Genomic DNA, 22,476 nt, shown 5'->3' with positions numbered 1-22,476 from the left:
CTACATCGAAACACACGATATAATCATTGATTTCTTTAATGAAGATAATCATAGGTACGGTATGAAAATTTGAATTATACAAGTCAACGCATGTCGTATAAAGCTAAGCATAACGATTGATATTGATAATCGAGATGGGGAATACTTTTTACAATATTGAATTGAACGTGTACAAGTAGCTAAATAGAACCTATTTATGCAGACCTGGGACATTTGAATTTCTATCATTCTTTTTATAAAAAAAATTGATGTATTCATTTGGGGAAACCAGTATTTTAGTTCAAAACTACGAACACAAAAACAAGCAAGTACCTACTGTATAAAATAGTGTATAATTATACTCTACAGTTTGGTGTAAACTTAATTAAGTGACTCAAGGTCCAAAGAGAAAACACATTATCATGCTAAAAGAAAGATGCAATATGAAAAATAATTGTTGGTACAAGATGAATTCGAAATTCTGCTTGCTGGAGAAGCAGCCACTATACATTTAGCCATATCAACATAATTATGATTCCACATGACTTGTAAGCTAATAGATCGATTTAACTGGGCGTTGTGGCGTGTGCCTGTCATCCAAGCTACCTGTTACCCGGCCTGTTACAAATTGATGCAAAGGTTCGAGGTTCGAACCCTGGGTTTAGTCTTTCAAATGGTGACGATAGGGATCGGTCCCACATGTAAATACTCATATCTGATTGATACACGTCTATAAACGTGGAGCGTTGTGGCCCAGTGGATTAGTCTTCGGACTTTGAAACAGAGGGTCGTGGGTTCGAATCCCAGCCATGGCGTAATTTCCTTCAGCAAGAAACTGATCCACAGTGTGCTGCACTCAACCCAGGTGAGGTAAATGGGTACCGGTAGGAAGTAATTCCTTAGAAAGCTGTGTGCGCTATGAACGCCTAGCTTAGCCGGGTAATATAGGAGCGCCTTGAGCACCTAACAAGGTGGACATGGTGGATATGTGCGCAATATAAATATCCTATATTATTATTATTAAAAATTCAAACACATGGGACGGTATTCTGATGTCAGGTTCAATAAATAGACCATGGTCTAACTCTGTGCTAAAATTATGGGAGCCAAATATTCCAAATTATGTTTTTATTATATATTTCCCATGTTCATTACTTTGCTGTCATAATGAAGAAAAATACTTCACAATGCTTAATTTATCATTCACAAACAATTACGAACAATTTGGGTGTCATGTGAGTTAACAAATTTGATGGGTACCGTTAGGGATTTTGTGCCCCAATTGGCTCTCCATAGTTAAACCACAACGTTAAACCACGGTTTAATTTAAGGACGTTCCACAGTTATGTTAGTGCGCATTATGATCTGCGCATATTTTACACTCTGCGCGCTGACGTCACAATGGATGAACAGGTGATTAATTAGATGTGGATATGAACTGATTTTTCTCATCATCTGCACTCTAACTACAGATCCGATGCGTTATTTTATGAAGCTAAAAAACTTTTATTATTCCATGGACCATTAAAAAAAATATCTCTGCAATTTCAAAATACTTTACTCTTCAGTGCTGCCAAAAATCACGAATATGACCCCGAGTTGGAATAAATGGTAGAGTGGTTTGATTTTTTCTTCACATAGATACAAAGCATTTGGCACATTTTTGGTGTTTTAAAAAGCACATTTGCTCTAATTAAAATGCTGATAGTTTGAAAACAAGCACATTAACCCCTATTTTTCAATGTTTGCACCTCTTCGGTATACCTTTCTCTACAACTTTGAAAATTTTGGTGAAAATGACATGGATTTTGAATAAAGTGCAGCATTTATTGTACTTTTGTAGTTTGTTATTAAAATTTCACATTTTTGAGATTGGGTTTTTGTTATGTTTAACGCCATTTTTAGGAACCGACAGTGCTGTTAGACTTAAAATTGCAAACAAATAGCACTATAAATAGATTCTCCATTCTAACGATACCATTATTAACTCACGTGCGAAATTTGATGACTTTTTCATGTATTTTGACTGAGTAATAGAGGTTTAAACTCATTGTAGTGATCTTGCGAAGTTTAAAAATGCCAAATTCTTTTGAATGCGCAATTCGTAAGAACATCCAGTTGGGTGAACTTTGAAGTTCTATAGCAAAAAATCAAGCACATGGACCTATGTTAATTTTTGCATATTTCGAATATTCAAGTTCTAAATTATCTATGTGCGAAGTTTGGTGAAAATGACATGGATTTCATTTTAACTGTGGAACGTCCTTAAACCCGAGTTCAGAATACGGGCCATGCACGCGATCGCAGCAGAGTTATTACCTCGTCAAACATTAGTACTTTAAGAGCCTTTTAAAAAAAGATATACCAATTCATCCATCATGTAAAAAATTAATAGTGCCTATGTTCCTTCTCTTTACTCATGTGTTTCCCTTTTCCTTTTATGAGATCACAACGATGATCTAGACTTACATTTTATTCTTGTGCTTTAATATGCACTGCAACAAAGTATGGTATATTGTCGATATGATTAATAATAATAATAATAATAATAGATGGTTATAAAGCGCATAATATTCTACAGAATCTCTATGCGCTTTACAAAAGAGGTAATTAAGTCTAATACAGGTATACCTGGAATAACATACATAAATACTAAATGAAAAAGTAACATTGTAATATACCTTTCCTAAACAAAAAAAATCTAACATGAGAACAAGTATGTTTTTTAAAGATTTGACAAAGGTGGAAGTACATTGGCCCTCAGATTATTACGCAGTTTATTCCAGAGTACAGGTGGTGCTGACCCCGGTGCTGACTGAAAGCCAAGATCACAAAAAATATAAATTTCAGGAAGGTCGCCCGAGACAGCGTTCATTGACATGAAGACGTGCGTACGCAGGTGTTCTCCTCAAGCTGTGATACATTGTAAATACTGATTTAGAACCCGTCTGAATCTAATATTAATATCGATCCGTGTCACGTGATTTGGTAGCAGAAACACATTCACGTGACATGATATTATCATGTGATCAATTAATTATGCCGTCCCCCTTTTCATTCGCGCGTAGATGAAGGCCACCATGAAAACAGTTGCCAGGAAGAGAGCGGTGATGCAGACGAGTGCTGAAAGTAGAAAGATGTTCACGGGGGCGCCATCTGCAATAGAAAAAAAATATAAATTCTCGAAGGCATATATTATGCTACGGTCACAAAAGCCTTTACGAACACCGTACGAACGATTCCATACCATTTATTACTACTAATCCTACGGCGATCGTAAAGGTATTTAGGACCGTACAATTTATTAAACAAAATATGCGCGTTTGAATATTACCGATAATTTTGAAAAATGGCTCAACAGAAATGCCAAAGAATGATAATAATGAAGTACCAAAATTTACAATGCTTCATACAATTAATATTATTATTGTTGTTGTTGTTGTTGTTGTTGTTATAAATATTATTATTATTATAATATTGATGGTATATGTTCGGTTTTTCGATCGACTTACAATTCTGATGAGTCCGAGCCGTCTTAAAAATGAAAGGTCCCCGAGAAACTGTGTATGGGCCAAACCCAGAATTTCGCGTATCGCGAGTTTCTCGTCCTGGGCGAGAATGGCTACAATTTGAGCTGCACGCCAATTGGTTGGAATCGTGACAGATGATGATGTCACAATGAACATAGATCTACGAACGAACAAGGGTAGAAATATAGATCAACATAATAGATAATTAATTATGAGAATCTATTAATTACGTGGAATGAAATGACAGCACCCAACAGGCTAGTGCTTTATAATGGCATTTGGAAATCAAATCTTTTCAAGATTTTAATTAATCAATTATTTGCTTACGGGAGACTTTGTTACACTTTGAAAGCAATTCTTCACAAAATTATTCGTGGATTGTATTTTTATGTATATCATTTCTGTGACCTAAATTATGCTGATTATTTTGAGGGAAAAGCGTATTTTGGTGATTTTCAATAAAAGAACCGTGTCATGCTATGGAAAGGCAATACTCTTGATTTTTTTTCCGCAAGAGTCATATAAAAAAAAGAAAATCATTTTAAATTAACGCTACATCAGTCCTGCGCTTCATAAACATTTTGCATTATAAAAAAATAACGAATCAATTTGTTCTTTGAAATTTATCGACGAAATAACAATTAAACCATGCATTATTGTCAACTCTGTGACTATAGGTATAGCATGTAATGGAATATCTTACCAGATTTTTGTCCGAAGAAAAGGCAAACGCTTTGAATGAGAAAGCCTGAAGACCGTGTCTTAAAAGAGAGTAGACTTCGATGTCATCTCCAATGGGACAGCTGATTAAGAAATTAAAGACACCATACATCATCCAGTATCATTTTTATGGTATCTCCAAAATAATGCGCATTAATACTAAAACCAAACCACGGCTGAAATGAAAGTGATGGTTTATTCCTATCTTTTCTAGAGGAAACTTTCACACTTATTAATATACCTAGTCTATGGTTGCCGGTGTAGATGTTCAATAATAAAATTATTCTTGTAAGCCTACACATACATTGATATTGCATATTTTCGCATATTTCTTGTACATGATAAATGTTTTTGTACATTTCTTTTACACTATAAATATTTTTTGCCAATCATATATCCTATTTGACAGCACAGTGATTATCTAAATGTCATTATGCAAAGAAAATCATATAAAATCGATTTGTTCTATCAACCACATCTTTTTATCGTGATGGCAACCCTTTTGCAATAATTTGATGTTAGATTACACTCTTTTTACCTTTTGTTTCATTTTCGCAGATTGCTTTAACTATTTTTTTTTTGTAAACTTGAATGCATAAGAAAATGGCTGTGTCAGATATCAATTAAGTCAATATAATAGTAAGAAGAAGAATGGTAACATGAACCGAAATCATGATTTTGATTCTGATGGCAAAAATAGTATACCGATAGCAAGTAATTATAGAAGTTCTATTGATAAAAATGATAATTACGATGTTTATGATAGTGGTAGCCATGATAATTGGAAATTGATAATAATTATAATAATAACAATAGTAACAATGCTACTTTTACCACTATTACTTAAACTACGACTACTACTGCCACTAATAATAATAATGATGATGATAGTAATAATAATAGTAAAGATGACACATGAGATATGAAATTCATTTTTTACCCGTCGCTTATGATATCACGGTTGATAGCGTCCAAAGGATCGGGTGAAGGCGTTGCCCAGCAACGGGTATTTTGTATGGTATCCACAACATCTACTATGGCGACCATTTCTGTTGCCATGTAAATCATATTATCTATGTCAACCTACGGAGGGGATTAGTTTCAAATGACAGAATAAAATAATAAAGAAATCGTCTAATCACAAGAGAAATTAGAATATGAAATGATTTACAAACATTACCTGAATCTTAATCTAGAACTAATCTAGAACCGAGTTGGTTCAAAAATTTCAAAATAGGTGTTGCTGGAAGCCCAGTGTAGAACACACTAACCGCCCTTTCACCCATTAAAAAAAATCGTAATTTGAATGATGATTCCAGAGACAAATAACTAATGACGAATATTTAGCACCAAACTAGAACAAATCACAAACGCTAATCACAGTCACGATTACAATAGCAATCATCATTACAATGATAATTCAAGATTCACGTGTGAAAAGACCCTCAATGAATTTTAAATGCCGACATACCAACGATCACTCAATGTGTACACCCACGCATTACATAGTGCACTACCCGGGTTTTCCATAATTAATTGCTCCGCCGTGATTGGATTTCAGGTGAGTGATATGTCAATACCAGAAAAATGGAATTATGTTGCATTCCGTTATTTTCAGAAGCGTCAAAGTGAACTTCCCGTATCATTTGGCTACATTCCTCCAAAATGTCACTTTGTAGTGAAAATTCATTATTCATGAAATTACCTTAATTGACAAAGGATTTAATAATCACAGTTCTTTCTTAAACCATTTTCAGCTTGAAATACGACAATGCAAGAAGACACCCATCACATGAGAAATTTTTCTTTATATTCGGGATGAGAAATTGAAATTCTATTTCGAATGTGCCCACCTGTTGAGGGAAGGAATTGCCTGGATATGCATCTTCGAAATTCACATTCGTATATTGACGAATGCGAACAGAGAAATTGCCGTAGCCGTCCTCCTTGATATACCTGATCCACGCATGCGCCAAGTACGTCATTGCCACGTGATAGGTCCGACTCAACGAACAGTTTATCCGGATAGACACACCGGAGCTGCGGAGGTCCGACTGAATCATCACCTTTACTTCGTTTGAGAAAATAATGACGTCATCACTCTCCTGAAAATAGATGCCAATGAATAATTAGGAGAAGGTGAAATTACTACTCTGTATGTGTTCCACGTATCTAATATTTGTCCGAGTATTCATTATGTGAATCTTTAAACGGATGAAACAACCGTGAATGTGAAGTTTTCGTCTCTTCGACCTGGTTTCTACAAAAGGATAATAACAATGGTAAATCAGTACAAAAATAAAACGCATACAGAGTACTGTTTTTCAGTCATCATCAAGCTTTAGTGTTATGTCAGTGTGACATTTCCATAATTGAAAAGGTCCATCATTTCCATTGTTTACTCGCCGTCTTGAGCTTTTGATTTAGTTTGTGACCATTTCTGATCATGTCCAACTTCTATGTTCTTTGGCCTTCAAGTATTATTTTCCCATCCACCCACAGCCCTCAATCATATCACGCATGTCCTAATATGTGACCAATGCTTTTTTATGTCTATGTGTTCAGGAGGCTTTGTGTTTCTCCTGCATTTGACAGTCTCCCTGACCACTTCATTTTAAGCATGCGTCGCCATATCCACATCTCGAATGCTTCCGATCTCTTAGAATCAGAGTCCATGTTTCAGCATGGTGCCAAACACAGTTTTTCTTTACTTTATATTAAAAAAACCAAAGATTCAGGAATAGCCCTCTATGTACTTACGGTGACTGTTGTACCACATCCATTATATGGCGTCGTTATGGCAACCGTGTATGCATCATACTCATCCCCTTGACAGAGAGAGTTCTTGAATAAGACCTTATCGTGGCTGGAGATTCCAAGCCTCGCTTTATCCAGGTAAACAGTCATTGACGAGTCTTCACACACCAGCCCGGAATCTGTCAGAGGAGAAAATGGTGATCCTAATGGCAGCAGGAATGATCAGGAAAGTTTTAGCAACAGACACTTTCTGAAACGTAGAGAACATATTGTCAAATGCCCTTCAATATGTCCAAGATAATGAAGTCTTTGTCGAGGGTCGGTGAATGGAAACAGCAGTTTCGTCTGTATCTCTGGACAAACGACATGTTTGCGATATTTCTTCAGATCTCAAACGTCGGACGAAACTGCCAGTGGCGGATCTACGGGGGTATACTATCCCCCGGGGGGGCTGCCAAGTAAGAACAAAAAGAAAAAAAAAAGGGGGAAAGAAAGAAAAAAAGAAAAGAGGAGGAAAATGAGTGAGTATAAATAGTGAGAAGACTTGGAAAATAAAAAAGCTTTCAAGTTACTAGAAAAAAAAATCGCTCGCGCTTCGCGCGTGCATTGCCTGTACGATGAAATACAGATCTTGCTCAAGAAGCTAAAATGGAGTTTAAAATATCTTGACTTCAATAAACAAAACATATTTTAGATCGGACATCGACCTTTCATTATATTGTTTGATTTACAATTTTTTTTCAAGTTCTCTGAAAAATGTCTCGTTTCGTGATCTAAATATCTCATTTTTTGCAACTTGCACTGAGCGTTCCCATTATTTGATTTGTGAAGTACCTATTCATTTCATGTCTTTCATAAAGTTGTCAAAATATCCCTATTCAGGTGTGATTGACAAAGCTTATTTGCGAGCGCGACCATTTTCGTCAGTAAGATAATTATAATTCTAGTATGACCTCTAACAATTACTTAAAATCCCCTTTAAAAATTCACGGGTCTATAATAATGATGTCACAAAGTTATTTGGAATTATGCGACTCTTACCCTGATGACATTCTCCAAAGTAAACGTCATCGATACCAATGATGTTCAACGCAGGATCACCCACTACCGCACTGATATGAACGCGTCCGACTCCCCTTGTCCAAACTTCGAACTCTGCACCGACCCACTCCTTTGGCTGGCTGCCAAACGCAGACCATAGAGGAGTAAGCTTGGTCTCACCAGTGGTCTCGTTTAGAACCTGTTCGAAGAGGACCGTGAGGGAACTGTTGATGACGTCATGCATGTAGTACCAGAATTGGACGCATTTGGGTGTTGGGCCAGAGGCGTCGACAGGTTCACTGATGAGAAACGCCAAATCGCCAGGTAAGTGACCAGAACCGCTCGTGTTCAGAAGCATGTATTGACCAACTAAGAAATAAGATGAGAAAGACAGAATGCATTGCGCTGTTGATTTATTCTGAAAATATCAACCCAGTCGAAATCTTCGTTCAAAGGAACTTCTCTCTGAAATACGAGTAAAGTCCAAGACTTTTGGTGATAGAGCTTTTGGGGAAATGGCTCCAAAATTCTGGAACAATCTGCTTCATAATTTAAGATCAATAAAATTTCAACAAGATTCAGATCTGTGTTAAAAACATATCTTTTTAAGAAACACATATATTATCCCTGTAGAAAACAATTCTTCACGCATAGAGACCGTTTTATATGACATTATGTGTCTCTACGAATTGCTTATTGTGATTATTAGACATGTGTAGGTAGTGATAGAATTTGATAAAGATGAAGTAATTTCAAATGGGGACTGATCTCACAGCATGTGGACAATTTTATATCTTTTGGGGGGAGGCGATAACCTGTACACTCTAAAAAAGGTTTACCCAATATTTGGTAAAATGGGAACATGCTGGTTGGGTAAAAAGATACCCAGTATGGAGTCAATTTAACGCAATGTTGCCTTGAAATAACCCAATATGGGGTAAAAACAAATACCCAGCAAACATGCATGTTCCCACCTAATAGTGGGTAAAGTTTTACTCAGTGTTTTTAGAGTGTATTATAATCTTTTTTCCAATACGTTACTGAAAAGGTGTTTCTTTGCGGCGAAAATATTCAATTATAAGAGTAAACAATATAAATAATATAAAGGGGCTCTTATGCGACCAACTAGAGTCACTAACCCATTTTAGGTTAGATGCCCAGTTTATCCAGTCCTTAAATTTTAATCACGGCAGGATATTTGTTCGTGTTATTCTGACTTACTTTGGCTCAGTGCAGTGCGATCCGTCTTATTCGGTCCTGTTCTGTTCCTAGTGGCCTGTTCGGGGCCCCATTTTATCCAGTCCAAGTCGTTCGACTTGGAGTTTTCGAATCGCCATTGACATTTGATGCTATCGAAGTCGCACCTTCCGCCTCCAAGATCTGTAATCAATTCCAGGACCCCGTTGCATAAAGGTTAATATTATAGTAACTTTGCCATGCAATGGTCACTTGCATTCTGATTTGCTGTTGATCAGCGTTACCATGGTACTTACCACTGGATGGCAAAGTTATACCATGATAGTAACCTTTATGCCACGGGGCCCAAAACGCTGAATAACTACCGCAAATTAATTATAAATAAAATTGGCCTTGTATTTTCAAGAGAGATGACACGACATATGCTCCTGCGACAATATGGCTCCGGTCTTAATATTCAAGAGGGTATAGTGTTAGGGCTGGGATTTTTGTTCAGAATAATCTAAAGACAAGCATTATGATTTCATCTTATATTTTAGGTTAGGTTTTATGTTTGGCTTAACGTGCAGATTGCAAATCAAATTATGTCATTGGAACCCCAAGGGGTGCCCATGATCACGATTTATTATTTGAACTTTCCGAAATTCACAAAATGCAAGCGCAAATGAAGCAACAGACAATCAACAATGATCAAGCGAAATCATGTGCAGTTCTGGTTTAAGCATGAATTTTATGCAATTTCCCATGGAATATAAAAGTAGTCTCAAAGAGAGAGCTGTAATTTCGGCTATAACAAAAGCAGTGATCGTCATGTTTATTTAAAAGACAATTCCTTTCCTGGAGTATGAGTAATCGAACAGTAATTCAAGAATGTGCATTTTCTAAAGTTAGGTTGGGTCAGATGCGTGCATGATCAGTATTTTCGTACTTCTGTAATGATCAATTTCAAGTCGCATACACTTTTGGCTGTTCCTGTATCATGGTGAAAAAACCTAGGTAATCTTGCGGCAATCACATCTGAGCGGAAAAAATGAGACGAAATGTTAAAGGTCCTTTTGTGTGTGATGTTTTGTCATGACATAACGGACATGTTGCGATAAATTCATGTTCTCAATCAACATGCACATAATGATGTGATCAAAGAAAGACTGTCATTCTTAGTTAATCTGTAGTAGATGGTCCACGCTTTATTGTCAGTAACCTTTCCTAATTGGGTGTCATTATTACCAGTTCGCCGTAAAAATTATGTCCAGTCAGAATAATTCTTCGATCATATCATGCATATAATACCTTGGGCTGATCTCCTGCCGACGACGATTTTCGACGTAGAAGGACGTGACGGACTTACAGCAACCTGTGACACGCTATCCGTGTCACCATCCTTGATGCTGAAAGTGGGACGACCAGAGGCCATGTATAAATCACCTTCAAACCATGACAAACTCCTGCAAGTAGAAGAAGACAGTCGCTCGTAACTCGTTACTTGCGATCCACCAGAGATCAAATCATACGTCTTCACAAAAGAGCCTTCACAGAAGAACAATATACCTCCTGTCGGAATGATTGAAAGGAAACGAAAAGGATAGTCAATGAGCTTCTTGCTTACACTATCCCTACCTCGGTCACATTTGTTATATCTTGTTTTTGCTTTTATAAAAAAATGAAACTGGAAATCCATATTCTATTGTTCGAAATAGTCATGAAATGAAATACTCCAAAATTTTGCTTTGCCCAATTGATTGTGGGCCTGGCAGCCGCTGTGCATCGCCAGATCAACGAGGCTCTATTTAGATTTAGATTTATTTTAGATGTATACTGGTAAAGATACTAACCGTCCACGTTGAGGGCCAAATCTCCAATATTTGAAGATAAAGTAAACAGTGTTCTCTTATTCAATCCCTCATATGAACAACTTCGAACAGCCCTTCCTTGTGTCCAGTAAAGTGTCCTGTGTTAATTTGAATTATAAATAAAACACAAAAGGAAATCCAATTTTGTATATGATATTCTTACATGCATATATTAACTCTTTGTCAGTTCAAATTACAGCTTGATTATAAACAATGATAAATGGTAGTTAAGTGGTATAAAATCTAGCATCAGTACTGCAGGTAAACCAAAATAAGGTTTAAAAAAACCAGCAATTTAGCATTTCATAGATCTTGCGCCCATGTTTTGACTATCACCCAATTTCCAAAATCACTACATAGTAGTATTGTTTTTATTCTAATTATCAAAGAATCTATTGAAATTTAGAAGTTTCTAGGGGCAACACGAAAAGCTTTCATGAAGGAAAAATACAGAATATATTTGTAAAATATTTCATGAAACACGTTAACACTATCTTCTACTTCATGACTCATATTTCACTCAAATTTTTAATGAACTACACTCTTGTCAATCTATCTTTTTCTGTATTTCTCTATTCTCCTTCTGCTTCTGCTTCTTCTTCCTCTTCTTAATCTTCTTCTACTTTTATCTTATTTCGTCCTTTCCATCATGATCACCACCACGACTATATACCATCACGTACCTTAAAGCCTCTGCATGCCTCTGCGGGGGCAACAGTAAATTCATCATTGAGTTATAACTATTGGAAAAACACATGTCACAGAGTGTGTCCCACATCGTGTTCACAGTGAATTCACAGAGTGTTTAAAAGGTGTTCACAACGTGTTCACAGCTGTGTTGTAGTGCCTTGGCCTGTATTGTAGTGCCTCGGCCTTGGCCTTAAGGCCTACGTTTTCAAAGCCTTGGCCTGAGGATTTTGAGCCTTGAAATTTCAAGGCATTTTATATTTTGTACTTAATAAATATAAATATACGTAATAGATTTTTCTGTATATTTAATTACACTAATGGTCGATTTTACCAGTCAACAATACGTAGCAGTAGCAGCAGCAGCAGTATTTAGTGTACTAGCAGTGCCATCAATTGTAATTATCACCATTATTAAGAATTATCATCCCATTAGGTTACAAAGAAAACAGCAGTGATGAAAAAAAACATTATTTATGTGTTGTAATCATGACTAATAATGATAATGACAATAATGATAATGATAATAATGATCGTAATATTATTATGATAAAGATTATAGTCATTTGATGACAGAAATAATTCTGACAGATCTGACAGCAATTTCGACAATTTTCATAGCTAATTCTGAAGAATGATAACAAGGTTGATTTCTATTCCATTAGGATTTTCCTCATATTATTTTCTTTGGTCAACAAGAATGTTTTAAGTCTTAAAGGACAAGTCCACCCCAGCAAAAAGTTGATTCGAATAAAAGGAGAAAAATCCAACAAGCATAACACTGAAAATGTCATTTTGCTTGCTCGTTCGTATTCAACTTTTTTTGGCAGAAATTTTGAATTTTGCTCTATATGCCATGCTTGGCTGCTAACATTTTTTGACTCATCATGCCATTGACAAAGCCCATTTGGATATGACAAAATTGGAGATTGTGTTCAAGTTTACCAAATCTTTTCAGAATATCATTAAAGGTCAAGTCCACCCCAGAAAAATGTTAATTTGAATAAATAGAGAAAAATCAAACAAGCATTATGCTGAAAATTGCATCAAAATCGGATGTAAAATAAGAAAGTTATGACATTTTAAAGTTTCGCTTAATTTCCCCAAAAAAGAGTTATATTCACATCCTTGTCGGTATGCAAATGAGGAGACTGATGACATCACTCACTATTTCTTTTATATTTTATTATGTGAAATATGAGATATTCAAATTTTCTCCCTGTTGTCGTGTGAAACAACGATTAATTCCTCCCTGAACAAGTGCAATTAGCATTGTTTAATACTATATGGTTCAATCAAGTTGGTCCTTATATTGTCAAATATGTAAAAACTGAAAAATTGTATAATTCAAACAATAAAAACCCAAAAAAATAGTGAGTGAGGGACATAATCGACTGCCTCATTTGCATGTCACTGAGTTGTGCATATCACTGTTTTATCAAAAATAAGCGAAACTTTAAAATGTCATAACTTTCTTATTTTACATCCGATTTTGATGAAATTTTCAGCATAATGCTTGTTTGATTTTTCTCTATTTATTCAAATTAACATTTTTCTGGGGTGGACTTGACCTTTAATGATATTCTGAAAAGATTTGGTTAACTTGAACACAATCTCCAAATTTGTCATATCCAAAATGGGCTTTGTCAATGGCATGATGAGTCAAAAATTTTGAGCGGCCAAGCATGGCATATAGAGCAAAATTCAAAATTTCTGCCAAAAAAAGTTGAATACGAACGAGCAAGCAAAATTTTTCACCCCTCTTACTATAAGAAAAGCTAATTTTGTGATAGATTGTGACAATATGTTTAGAAAATAATATCACATTTACTCTTTTTCATCTCCTTTTTTCCTTTTCTAAGTCTATGCTTTGTGGTGGAACTTCCTCTCTCTCTCTCTTTTTTTTTTTTTTTTTTTTTGGGGGGGGGGGCAGGGTTCTGATATTTTTTAAACAGGTGAGAAAAAAGGAATGGGAAGAGAGAGAGAGAGAGAGAGGAGAAGGGGGATAAACATGTGAGAGCGTAAGAAAGGACGGGGGTGACACATTTGGTCGGTTAGGCAGAATATACTGCAAAATTAATTAATATGTTGATGGGCAGGACTTACATCTTTTCTAAATTGTATATAATTTTGTGTTAGGTCTAGTGTCTCAGATTGACAAAACAAAGTCATTTTTTTTCTTTTCAATCCTATGGTTTGACAGTGAATTTCATTTCAATACAGTTTTAAGGAAATAAACAGCGAATTTGTTTTTGTGTAATAAAAGAGAACTCTATTTTACTGTTTCAAGAAATAATTAAGTTTTATCCTCCCCCAATAAGGGTATGGGGTGCGCCCCATTTATTTTGTATTCTTTTGAATATAACTTCAATTTGTTAGTATTCTTTATTCCAGTTTTTGATGTAAAAAAAGACTAGAAGATACATGATAATTGAAATTATAGTGGTTGTAAGCAGAAAAAACATGAAAACTGACAAAAGCCCTAAAAATGACTAATTTTCAGGTCAGCATCTGAAAATTTCAACTTGCGCTCGCATTATTTTGATTGGTGAGTTATGAATCCTATTTATGAGTGACTAAATGCAGTCTTTAACAGCTTCCTTTTCTTATTTTAGTTCGCGCTCGCGTTAATTGTTTGGTTAAAAACAGCTCGGAATGTTTAATTTTCATGTCTTATTTCACGAAATGTCTGCTTGCACCAAAATGTCAATTTTGACATATAAGTGCCCTTTTTGGCTTTGACCCCACCCCTAAACAAAATATGTTCTGCTGCCCCTGTCACGGGGAGTGGAGAAATACATTCGTTGAGAATGGGCATGCCAGGATCAGATGACCGTGGTAATGATAATTATTACAATGTAAATCGCCTAGAAAAATAATGTATTAAATGTACAAAAGTAACTTCATTATTATTTAAATATTATGTCTAAATCTGTCATGAAACTATTTTTGTTTTACATGTACAAGGGTCAAAATTTTGCTCGCTCACACCTTTTATACAGTTTGCCCTGTGTACCATGTCTGCCGCCTAAGCATTGTTGGCTCATTGTTCCATATCATTTGAAATGCCTTGGCCTTGGCCTCGGCCTTGAGGTTTTCAGGCCTTGGTCTTGGCCTTGGCCTTGGCCTTTAGTATTAAAGCCTTAGCCTTGGGTATTAAGGCCTTGGCCTTGGAGGTTTGAGCCTTGACTACAATCTACAACACTGGTTCACAGGGTGTTCAATTTGCGTTTACAGTATGTTCAAAGTGTGTGCACTGTGTGTTCACAATGTGTTTACTGTGTGTGCACAGTGTGTTTACTGTGTGTTCAGTCTGTTCGCAGTGTGAAACACAAAGAGAAATCCACATCCACGCTGTTATACGTGTGATATATTTTAATAGGGTGACTCACATTTTCCCTTAGTCTACACTGTGAGCACACTGTGAACACACTTCAATGCAGCTGTGAACATGTCCACTGCCGAGGTGTCCACGACGTGAAATTATATCTCCACACTAATAAATTAACCACTTCAACACTGTGCAACACATCTTCACATACATACTATGTGAACTCTCTGTCTGTTAACAATATACAAATACTTTACGTGAGCGCGTGCATGCAGGGCCAAATAATGAACTATGTGCGCGAAGAGCCAATGGATATACCGCACAGAGGTCCGCAGGACAGTGCTCATTATTTAGGTCCTCTATGCACAAGAATGCGTGCATTGTTTGTTTTATGCACCCCCCCCCCCTACATGTTACTGAGTTGCCCCAATGCTATATTTGATCTAAATTCTAGATAATTCCAGACTTCGCATTATCCTGCACTCCGACGTCAGAGTGCAAGATAGTAAATTTTGTATGACGTCAGAGTACAGGATAGTGCATTTTGGATGCAATATTGCAATTCGCTGTATATCATGTGATCCGATTTGGACCAATCAGATTACAGAACATTCTTGGGAATTGTGCATGTGTTCTTTCTAGCTGGGAAATAAATATCAGGATCTACTTGAGGCTGATCATATAAAATATTTCAAAGACCTGTAACATACCTTGTGATTTTGTCCAACACAATGGAGTGAACAGACAAGTATCGATCTCCTTCAATGATTATAGTCTTTTCGCGGCCATCGTATGTGACTCTTTCAATTGTCCTTTTATAGCGATTCAAGACGTAGTGGGTCCAAAATATCAGATTTTCATTCTCGTCAATTGCGATTGCTCCTGGGTCTAGAAAGAAGATATTAAGATTTTTTAAAGGTCAAGTCCACGCCAAAAAACGTTGATTTGAATCATTGATCTCATTTTTATGGATTCCCTTATTTTCATGTATAAATACAAATCTGGGATTTTGCCAAAGATATTTGATAATATGTTTACTCTTAACTCAACAGTATATGATTATAACACGCGTCAATGTAAATTATTTTATCAACCCAAGGATTCCTCTTCCATGGTCTTAAATTCATTCCGTGTGCAATATATCAAATTGTGGAATAGCCATGACCACATTACTCAACAAAGTTCAACACTTTCCAAATTCAAACTCTCTTAAAAAAGACAGTACTTTACTAAAATGAATTCATACTGAGTTACAATGTATTATCTATACGATGTTAAATTCTCTTTTCTTTAATTGTGAATGGTTTTTATCATGACTCTTTTCTTTCTATCTCTTCCATCTACACTGTCTCCCCTTCTCTTTCTGTTTCTCTCTCTCTAATTTATGTATATGCATATGTGTGTGTGTGTGTGTGTTTATTGTTACATATGTGTTTTAATGTATAATTTGTATTATGTTATAATGTATAATTTGTATTATAATGTTTACCTCAAATGTTTATGTTGGGACCCTGCTTACAAGCACTGTGCTTATTACGGGTATCCCTCTATCTTTAAACAATATGTATTTGTATTTCATGTCAGATTTTTATGTGCACTTATTATTAAAGATGGTAAATAAATTGAAATTGAACTTGAAATTGAAAGCCAACAAGCGTAACGCTGAATTATTCATCAGAATCGGATGTGAAATAAGAAAGTTATGACATTTTAAAGTATCGCATATTTTTCACAAAAGAGTTATATTCACAAATCTGTAACATGAAAATGATAGATTCGATGATGATGTGACATCAGGACCAACTTTACTGAACCATGATATGTTAAAAGAATGTTAAAGGGGAATCCAACCCAAATAAAAACTTGTTTTTATAAGAAAAAGAAAAATCAGACAAGTTGATAGGTGAAAGTTTGAACAATATTGGACAAACAAGAAAGTTATGAATTTTTAAAAGTTGTAAATATTGGTAATCACTATACCCATGGAGACTTCAAATTGGCCGCATATGGGATGTCATAGTGATGTAAGGCAAGGACTACTATTCCATGTATTCCAATACATATTATGGCTAAAATGTCATTTTTCCCAAAAGTTTTATTTCAAATTATATTTTTCTTTCATGAGGACATAAAACGATATACTACCTGGGTTATATTTAGATTACTGCCCCAGGGGAATGGGTACTTTAGGAGAAAACCACAAATCCCTGATAATAACGTACATGGCCTATGGGAAAGTTGTCCTTGCCCCTTGTCATAATTTACTTACCCATTTGCCAATTTGAAATCTACATAGTATTAGTGATCTCAATTTTAAAGCAGCTATAACTTTCTTATTGCTTGTCCGATTTCTTTCAAACTTTCACCATTCTGTTTGATTTATTTTACACCTTCCCAACACATCATTCAATGGCCAAGGCTGTATTCCCCTTTAACTCGACATGTTCAGGGAGGAATAAAACTCTGTTTCACAGGACAATAAGGAGAAAATACGCATAAATTAAAATCCAAAATAAATAGTGAGTGCGTGACGTTATTAGTCCCCTCGTTTGCACACCGGCCAGGATAAGCATATAACTGTTTCGGGATTTTTTTAATAAAACGATTTTTAAAATGTCATAACTTTCTTATATTACATCTGATTTTGATGAAATTTTCAGTGTTGTGCTTGTTGGGTTTGTCTCTTTTTATTCAAATATTTTTTGTTAGGGTGGACTTGTTCTCTAAGTACACTTATATACGTGGCAACGTAAATTGTATGGACATAATTCGGGGATTGGATATTTTAAACTGAATTCTACTAACTTTATCAGTATGTTACTGCGCGAGGATTTTTCGAATAAGGGTAAAGACCAGGAGAATGTGTTCCCTTTATCAAGATCCATTTTTTTTCTCTCGCAGGATTCGCTTAACTGATATTACTGGTTTACTACACCTTATACATTTATACCATTTACAAGATCATTACAATATTGCCATTGCTATACAGGAGCATATTACATTTCCTTACCACTCTCAGTAGAAATAACGCGAGTCGATCGTGTGTCATCAAGTTTTGCTCGTTTTATCGTTCTAGAGTTGGAATCTGTCCAAAATATCATATCGATGTCCCCATCAAAGTCAAGTCCTCCTGGGCTCCCGACAGATATGGGTAACTGATTGAAGTTGTAGCTTGGTCCCTTTGAGAGATAAAATCTTGTATTCGTCGATACAATTGCTATTCGTTCTGTAGATTTACCAGGGAGTAAAGAAAAACAATAGCTCTAGATAGCTAATATATTAAGATGAAGCATATGCGTCCTATCTGAATATTTTCAAATTTATGAAGGATGTACTGAAATATCCTAGTCGCCTAGTCTTTTTTTTTTTCGAATACGTACAAGACATCTTGATTTATGACAACATTCTTAGAACAATAAATTTCTCACACTCACCCAGCCTACCCTCATATCTATCGCACTCACCCATGTAGACCCACTCTCGCTCTATCATACTCACCCACCCTTAACCCAACCATATACTGCACATACTCTCACACCCACCCATCCTCATATCTATCACACTCACTCGCCCAGCACCACCATCGATCTATCACGCTGAGCCACTACAAAGCCACCCATATACAGCACACCCTCCCATCTCTCACACCCACCCACACTCATATATATCACACTCACCCACCATAGACTCCCTCGACCTATCATACTCACCCACCCTTAACCTATCCATACACTGCACACCCTCCTATCTCTCACACCCACCCACACTAAACCCACCCTCATATCTATCATACTCACCCACTCAAGACCACCCACATAGGACCCACCCTCGATCTATCATACCCACCCTCAACCCACCCACATACTGCTCACCCTCCCATCTCTCACACCCACCCTAAACCTATCCTCATATCTATCACATTCACCCACTCAAGACCACCCATATTGGACCCAACCTCGATCTATCATGCACCCACCCTTAACCCACCGATACACTGCACACCCTCCCATCTCTCACACCTACCCACCCTAAACCTACCCTCATATCTATCACACTCACCCATCCTAGCCCCACCCTCGATCTATCACACACTGAGCCACTACAAACCCACCTACCCATATTGGACCAACCCTAGACCTATCATACTCACCCATCCTTAACCCATCCATAAACAGCGCACCCTCGATCATCTCTCACACCACCACCCACTCACACTCAGCCACTACAGACCCACCCTAGACCTATCATACCCACCCTTAAGCCATCCATATACAGCGCACCCTCCCATCTCTCACACCCACCACCCACTCACACTCAGCCACTACAGACCCACCCACCCATATAGGACCCACCCTCGACCTGTCACAACCACCCACCCTTAACCCAGATTCATTTCTCGTACATTCACACGCACACCCACTGACAAACATCCCTCCCAGGTAGGCCCTATTAATGCATCGAGATCTACTTCTTTTAGCCAACTTAGCTGCCTAATCAGCAGTTTATACAGAGGGGATAAAGTCCTTGGGTCTAGCCCCAACTTTCAGGGGCTGCATGAACAGGGTCAAAAGTGACAAGTGGAGAAAGAGAGAGGAGAGGGAGAGATGGTAAGGTAAAAAAAAGGGGAATAACAAAAGAAATTAAATTGATAGTTTAATTTGATGAAAGGTAATGAAGAATGGGACGCGATAATCACTTTTGCCCCAGACCCTGTATCCCCCAGCCCTGCTTACACAGTAAGTTACATTGACAGTTTGCACTTACCTTCTTCTGCACTTGAAGAACTTACATTTAGCAGGAAACCTGAGAAAGACAGGAGAAACAATCGTAAAGCATACCAGCAATGAAGATACGATCATGTCCCAGCACGCACGGGGAGAGGGAGGGGGAGGGGGGGGGGTAACACATCACAAAAACAGTAGAAAACAGTTTTTTTCGGCCTTTGGCGTCGTCGGTGGTTCCTTTAATACTGGGGTGGGGGTTTTCAGCTTCCAAGTTTGCATAATGATGTTCGAGCAAACCTGTATATAGCAGACTATATCGTGGAATTTTCCTTAATCATAAGCTGAATGATTGCTTATAAAGGCAAGTCCACCACAGCAAAAAAAATTGATTCGAATACAAAGAGAAAAATCCAACGAGCATAACTGTACACTGAAAATTTCATCAAAATCGGATGTAAAATAGGAAAGTTATGATATTTAGTTTTGTTTCACTGAATTTCACAAAACAGTTATATGCACATCATGGTTGGTATGCAAATGAGTTGAATGATGACGTCACCCACTCACTATTTCTTTTGTATTTTACGAAAATAAATATTTTCATTTTCTCCTCATTGTCATGTGAAAACAAAGATTTGTGCCTCCCTGAACATGTAGATTTATAACATTTTATGGTTCAGTCAAGTTGGTACTTATTGTAACATCGTAAAAAATATATTGTATAATTCAAACAATAAAAAGCAAAACGAATAGTGAGTGAGGGACATCATTGACTCTATTAATTATCACTTGGTTGTGCATATAACTGTTGTGAAAAAAGCGAAACTTTCAAATGTAAAAACTTCCTTATTTTACAACTGGGCGTTGTGGCGTGCGCCTGTAATCCAAGCTATGCGGGGAAGTTACAAATTGATGCAGAGGTTCGAGCCCTGGTCACGTCTTTCGGATGGTGACGTTAAAGGTCGGTCCCAGACGTAAATAATCATATCTGATTGATACACGTCTGACAAAACTCAAATACACACACATCCGGTTTTGATGAAATTTTCAGTGTTATGCTTGGTTGATTTTTCTCTATTTATTCAAATCAACATTATTCTGGGGTGGACTTGACCTTTAAGAAATTTTCGAAATTTGAAAGTTATAGTTTTCTGTGGCTGTAACCAGGGTTCGATGCATAAAGGAAATAAACCATTTATGAATGTCACGTTTTACTTCTCGAATCAAGAGTAATGGTCTGCAATTTCAATTTGTTTTTTCCTGAATTACTACAATGTTCCATGATATTTATTGGGATTGAATTACATTCAAACTTACAATAAGAATAAGAAGTTGAAAACATTTTTGGAAGATTAGTATTGCTTTCATTTTGATACGGAAAATGAAGCCAAAACAAACCACACAAAGTTCTAGGTCAGGTTCTGGAAAGAAATGCTGTTCTTAATTACGTCTTACTTGAAAGTATAAATGGACATATCCTTACCTTGCAGAATAAAGACCAACCAGGGAAGACGAACCATATTCAGGCCTTCTATCATGTCGATGCTGGCTCCAAACTATAATAGACACAATCTCTGACCAACTACTGAGAGATATTTTCGCCAAGCTTTCACCAAATAACTCCTTGCTCTAATGTTTTGCAAGTTCTAGAGTTTCAGGCAGTCCCCAAGCATGGAGGCTTTTTGAGGTTCCGCGCGCAGGCTCTCAGCTGGCGTATATATAGAGATGGATTTTGGCGATAAAGTGAGGGGGTGCGACAAGACTGAATCCCGGCCTTTACCAAAGATGCCAAAACTCTAGACAGTATTATGTCATAACTTCATTTTTTATTTTCCATTGTGATTGCTGGTGTAATCATTCGCCGCGCAGCTAGCAAATTCGCGATGGTATGCCATGAGAGACATGGCCCTGGGAAGTGGGGGTGCTGGGGTGCAGAAGTCCCCCAAAGATCTAGATCTACCTAGGGGGTGCTGTACGTATTACTATTCATCATAGGCAGAACCCCTAGAAATCTGTTGGGTATGCTATATAGCAGAAAATTAATCAAAATCAGTTTCACTTTGTATCGAGATTCCCCTTTTATTCCTTTTGGCTTGTCAATTTTCCTGGACCAAACTGACATCCATTTTGTAGCAACCCCCCCCCCCCTTTTTTTTTTGGGGGGGGGGCTTGTCAAATTGGAACAGTAGTTCCCAGGACCCTGATGCGAGAACTTTAAAGGCTTTTCTTAACCCACCAAAATATGCCCCTGACCCAGTCCTTTTACGGGACCCGCCCTAGAGATGTTTGGTTAAGGTATTTTACACATTCTGCATGTTCTTAGCCCGTCGCAGGAGGAGTACGTTGCAATCAAACGTAACACCAGGAATCAAATGTAACTTGAGTTTGAGCCAATCATACGCTCTTATTTAGGAATTACGATTAATTCTTTGGAGATATATTTAAACGCAATGCTTCTTGCAAACTGTCCCTGATTGTTTCTTCTCACGTTTCCATGTGAGTGATGGGGGCATTATAAATGTCAATCTTTCAATTATCTACGTTGGTCTTGCATGAGATCTTGTCTCTGAGCTTTGGCCTTTGAGAGATTTTGTATCAAATCTCGAGTTTTCTATCATTTTGACTGAAAACTGAAAAGAACCAGTGTATATTCACTGACA

The 22,476-nt window shown here is 36.9% G+C and overlaps 2 protein-coding genes across 3 annotated transcripts; both read right to left on the bottom strand.

Moving 5' to 3' along the window:
* Positions 1-21: 21 nt before the first annotated feature.
* Positions 22-5,297, bottom strand: LOC129276906 (uromodulin-like). Its single transcript, XM_064109426.1, has 4 exons — positions 5,170-5,297; positions 4,213-4,312; positions 3,492-3,669; positions 22-3,135 (listed from the first exon to the last, which is right to left on the bottom strand). The coding sequence occupies exons 1-4, from the start codon at positions 5,295-5,297 to the stop codon at positions 3,017-3,019; spliced, it is 525 nt and encodes a 174-aa protein (XP_063965496.1). The 3' UTR covers positions 22-3,016.
* LOC129276912 (uncharacterized) lies at positions 4,783-21,450 on the bottom strand. Of its 2 annotated transcripts, none has more exons than XM_064109425.1 (10): positions 21,300-21,450; positions 19,857-19,895; positions 18,103-18,318; positions 15,803-15,980; positions 11,057-11,172; positions 10,515-10,775; positions 9,249-9,407; positions 8,028-8,396; positions 6,990-7,165; positions 4,783-6,334 (listed from the first exon to the last, which is right to left on the bottom strand). In XM_064109425.1, exons 1-10 carry the CDS (start codon positions 21,352-21,354, stop codon positions 5,972-5,974), a joined length of 1,932 nt encoding a protein of 643 aa, XP_063965495.1. In that variant the 5' UTR covers positions 21,355-21,450; the 3' UTR covers positions 4,783-5,971. The 2 variants fall into 2 exon arrangements, 1 of the variants encoding a protein (XP_063965495.1); XR_010295689.1 differs by having other exon boundaries at positions 4,784-6,334; positions 6,990-7,437.
* Positions 21,451-22,476: the final 1,026 nt, after the last annotated feature.

Source organism: Lytechinus pictus, chromosome 14 (assembly GCF_037042905.1).
Source record: "Lytechinus pictus isolate F3 Inbred chromosome 14, Lp3.0, whole genome shotgun sequence".
Taxonomy (NCBI): domain Eukaryota; kingdom Metazoa; phylum Echinodermata; class Echinoidea; order Temnopleuroida; family Toxopneustidae; genus Lytechinus; species Lytechinus pictus.
Note: the sequence above shows the minus strand (reverse complement) of the source record. Positions and strands in the feature narration are given on the sequence as shown.

Coding starts and splice junctions, on each gene's coding strand:
- LOC129276912 (XM_064109425.1), bottom strand. CDS start 21,354: ATGATAGAAGGCCTGAATATGGTTCGTCTTCCCTGGTTGGTCTTTATT. Junction 8,397..9,248: donor TCGCACTGCACTGAGCCAAA/GTAAGTCAGAAT, acceptor CTTATTTCTTAG/TTGGTCAATACATGCTTCTG. Junction 7,166..8,027: donor CTTTGGAGAATGTCATCAGG/GTAAGAGTCGCA, acceptor CTCCTCTGACAG/ATTCCGGGCTGGTGTGTGAA.
- LOC129276906 (XM_064109426.1), bottom strand. CDS start 5,297: ATGATTTACATGGCAACAGAAATGGTCGCCATAGTAGATGTTGTGGAT. Junction 4,313..5,169: donor CGTGATATCATAAGCGACGG/GTAAAAAATGAA, acceptor TTTCTTAATCAG/CTGTCCCATTGGAGATGACA. Junction 3,136..3,491: donor GGCTCGGACTCATCAGAATT/GTAAGTCGATCG, acceptor TTTCTATTGCAG/ATGGCGCCCCCGTGAACATC.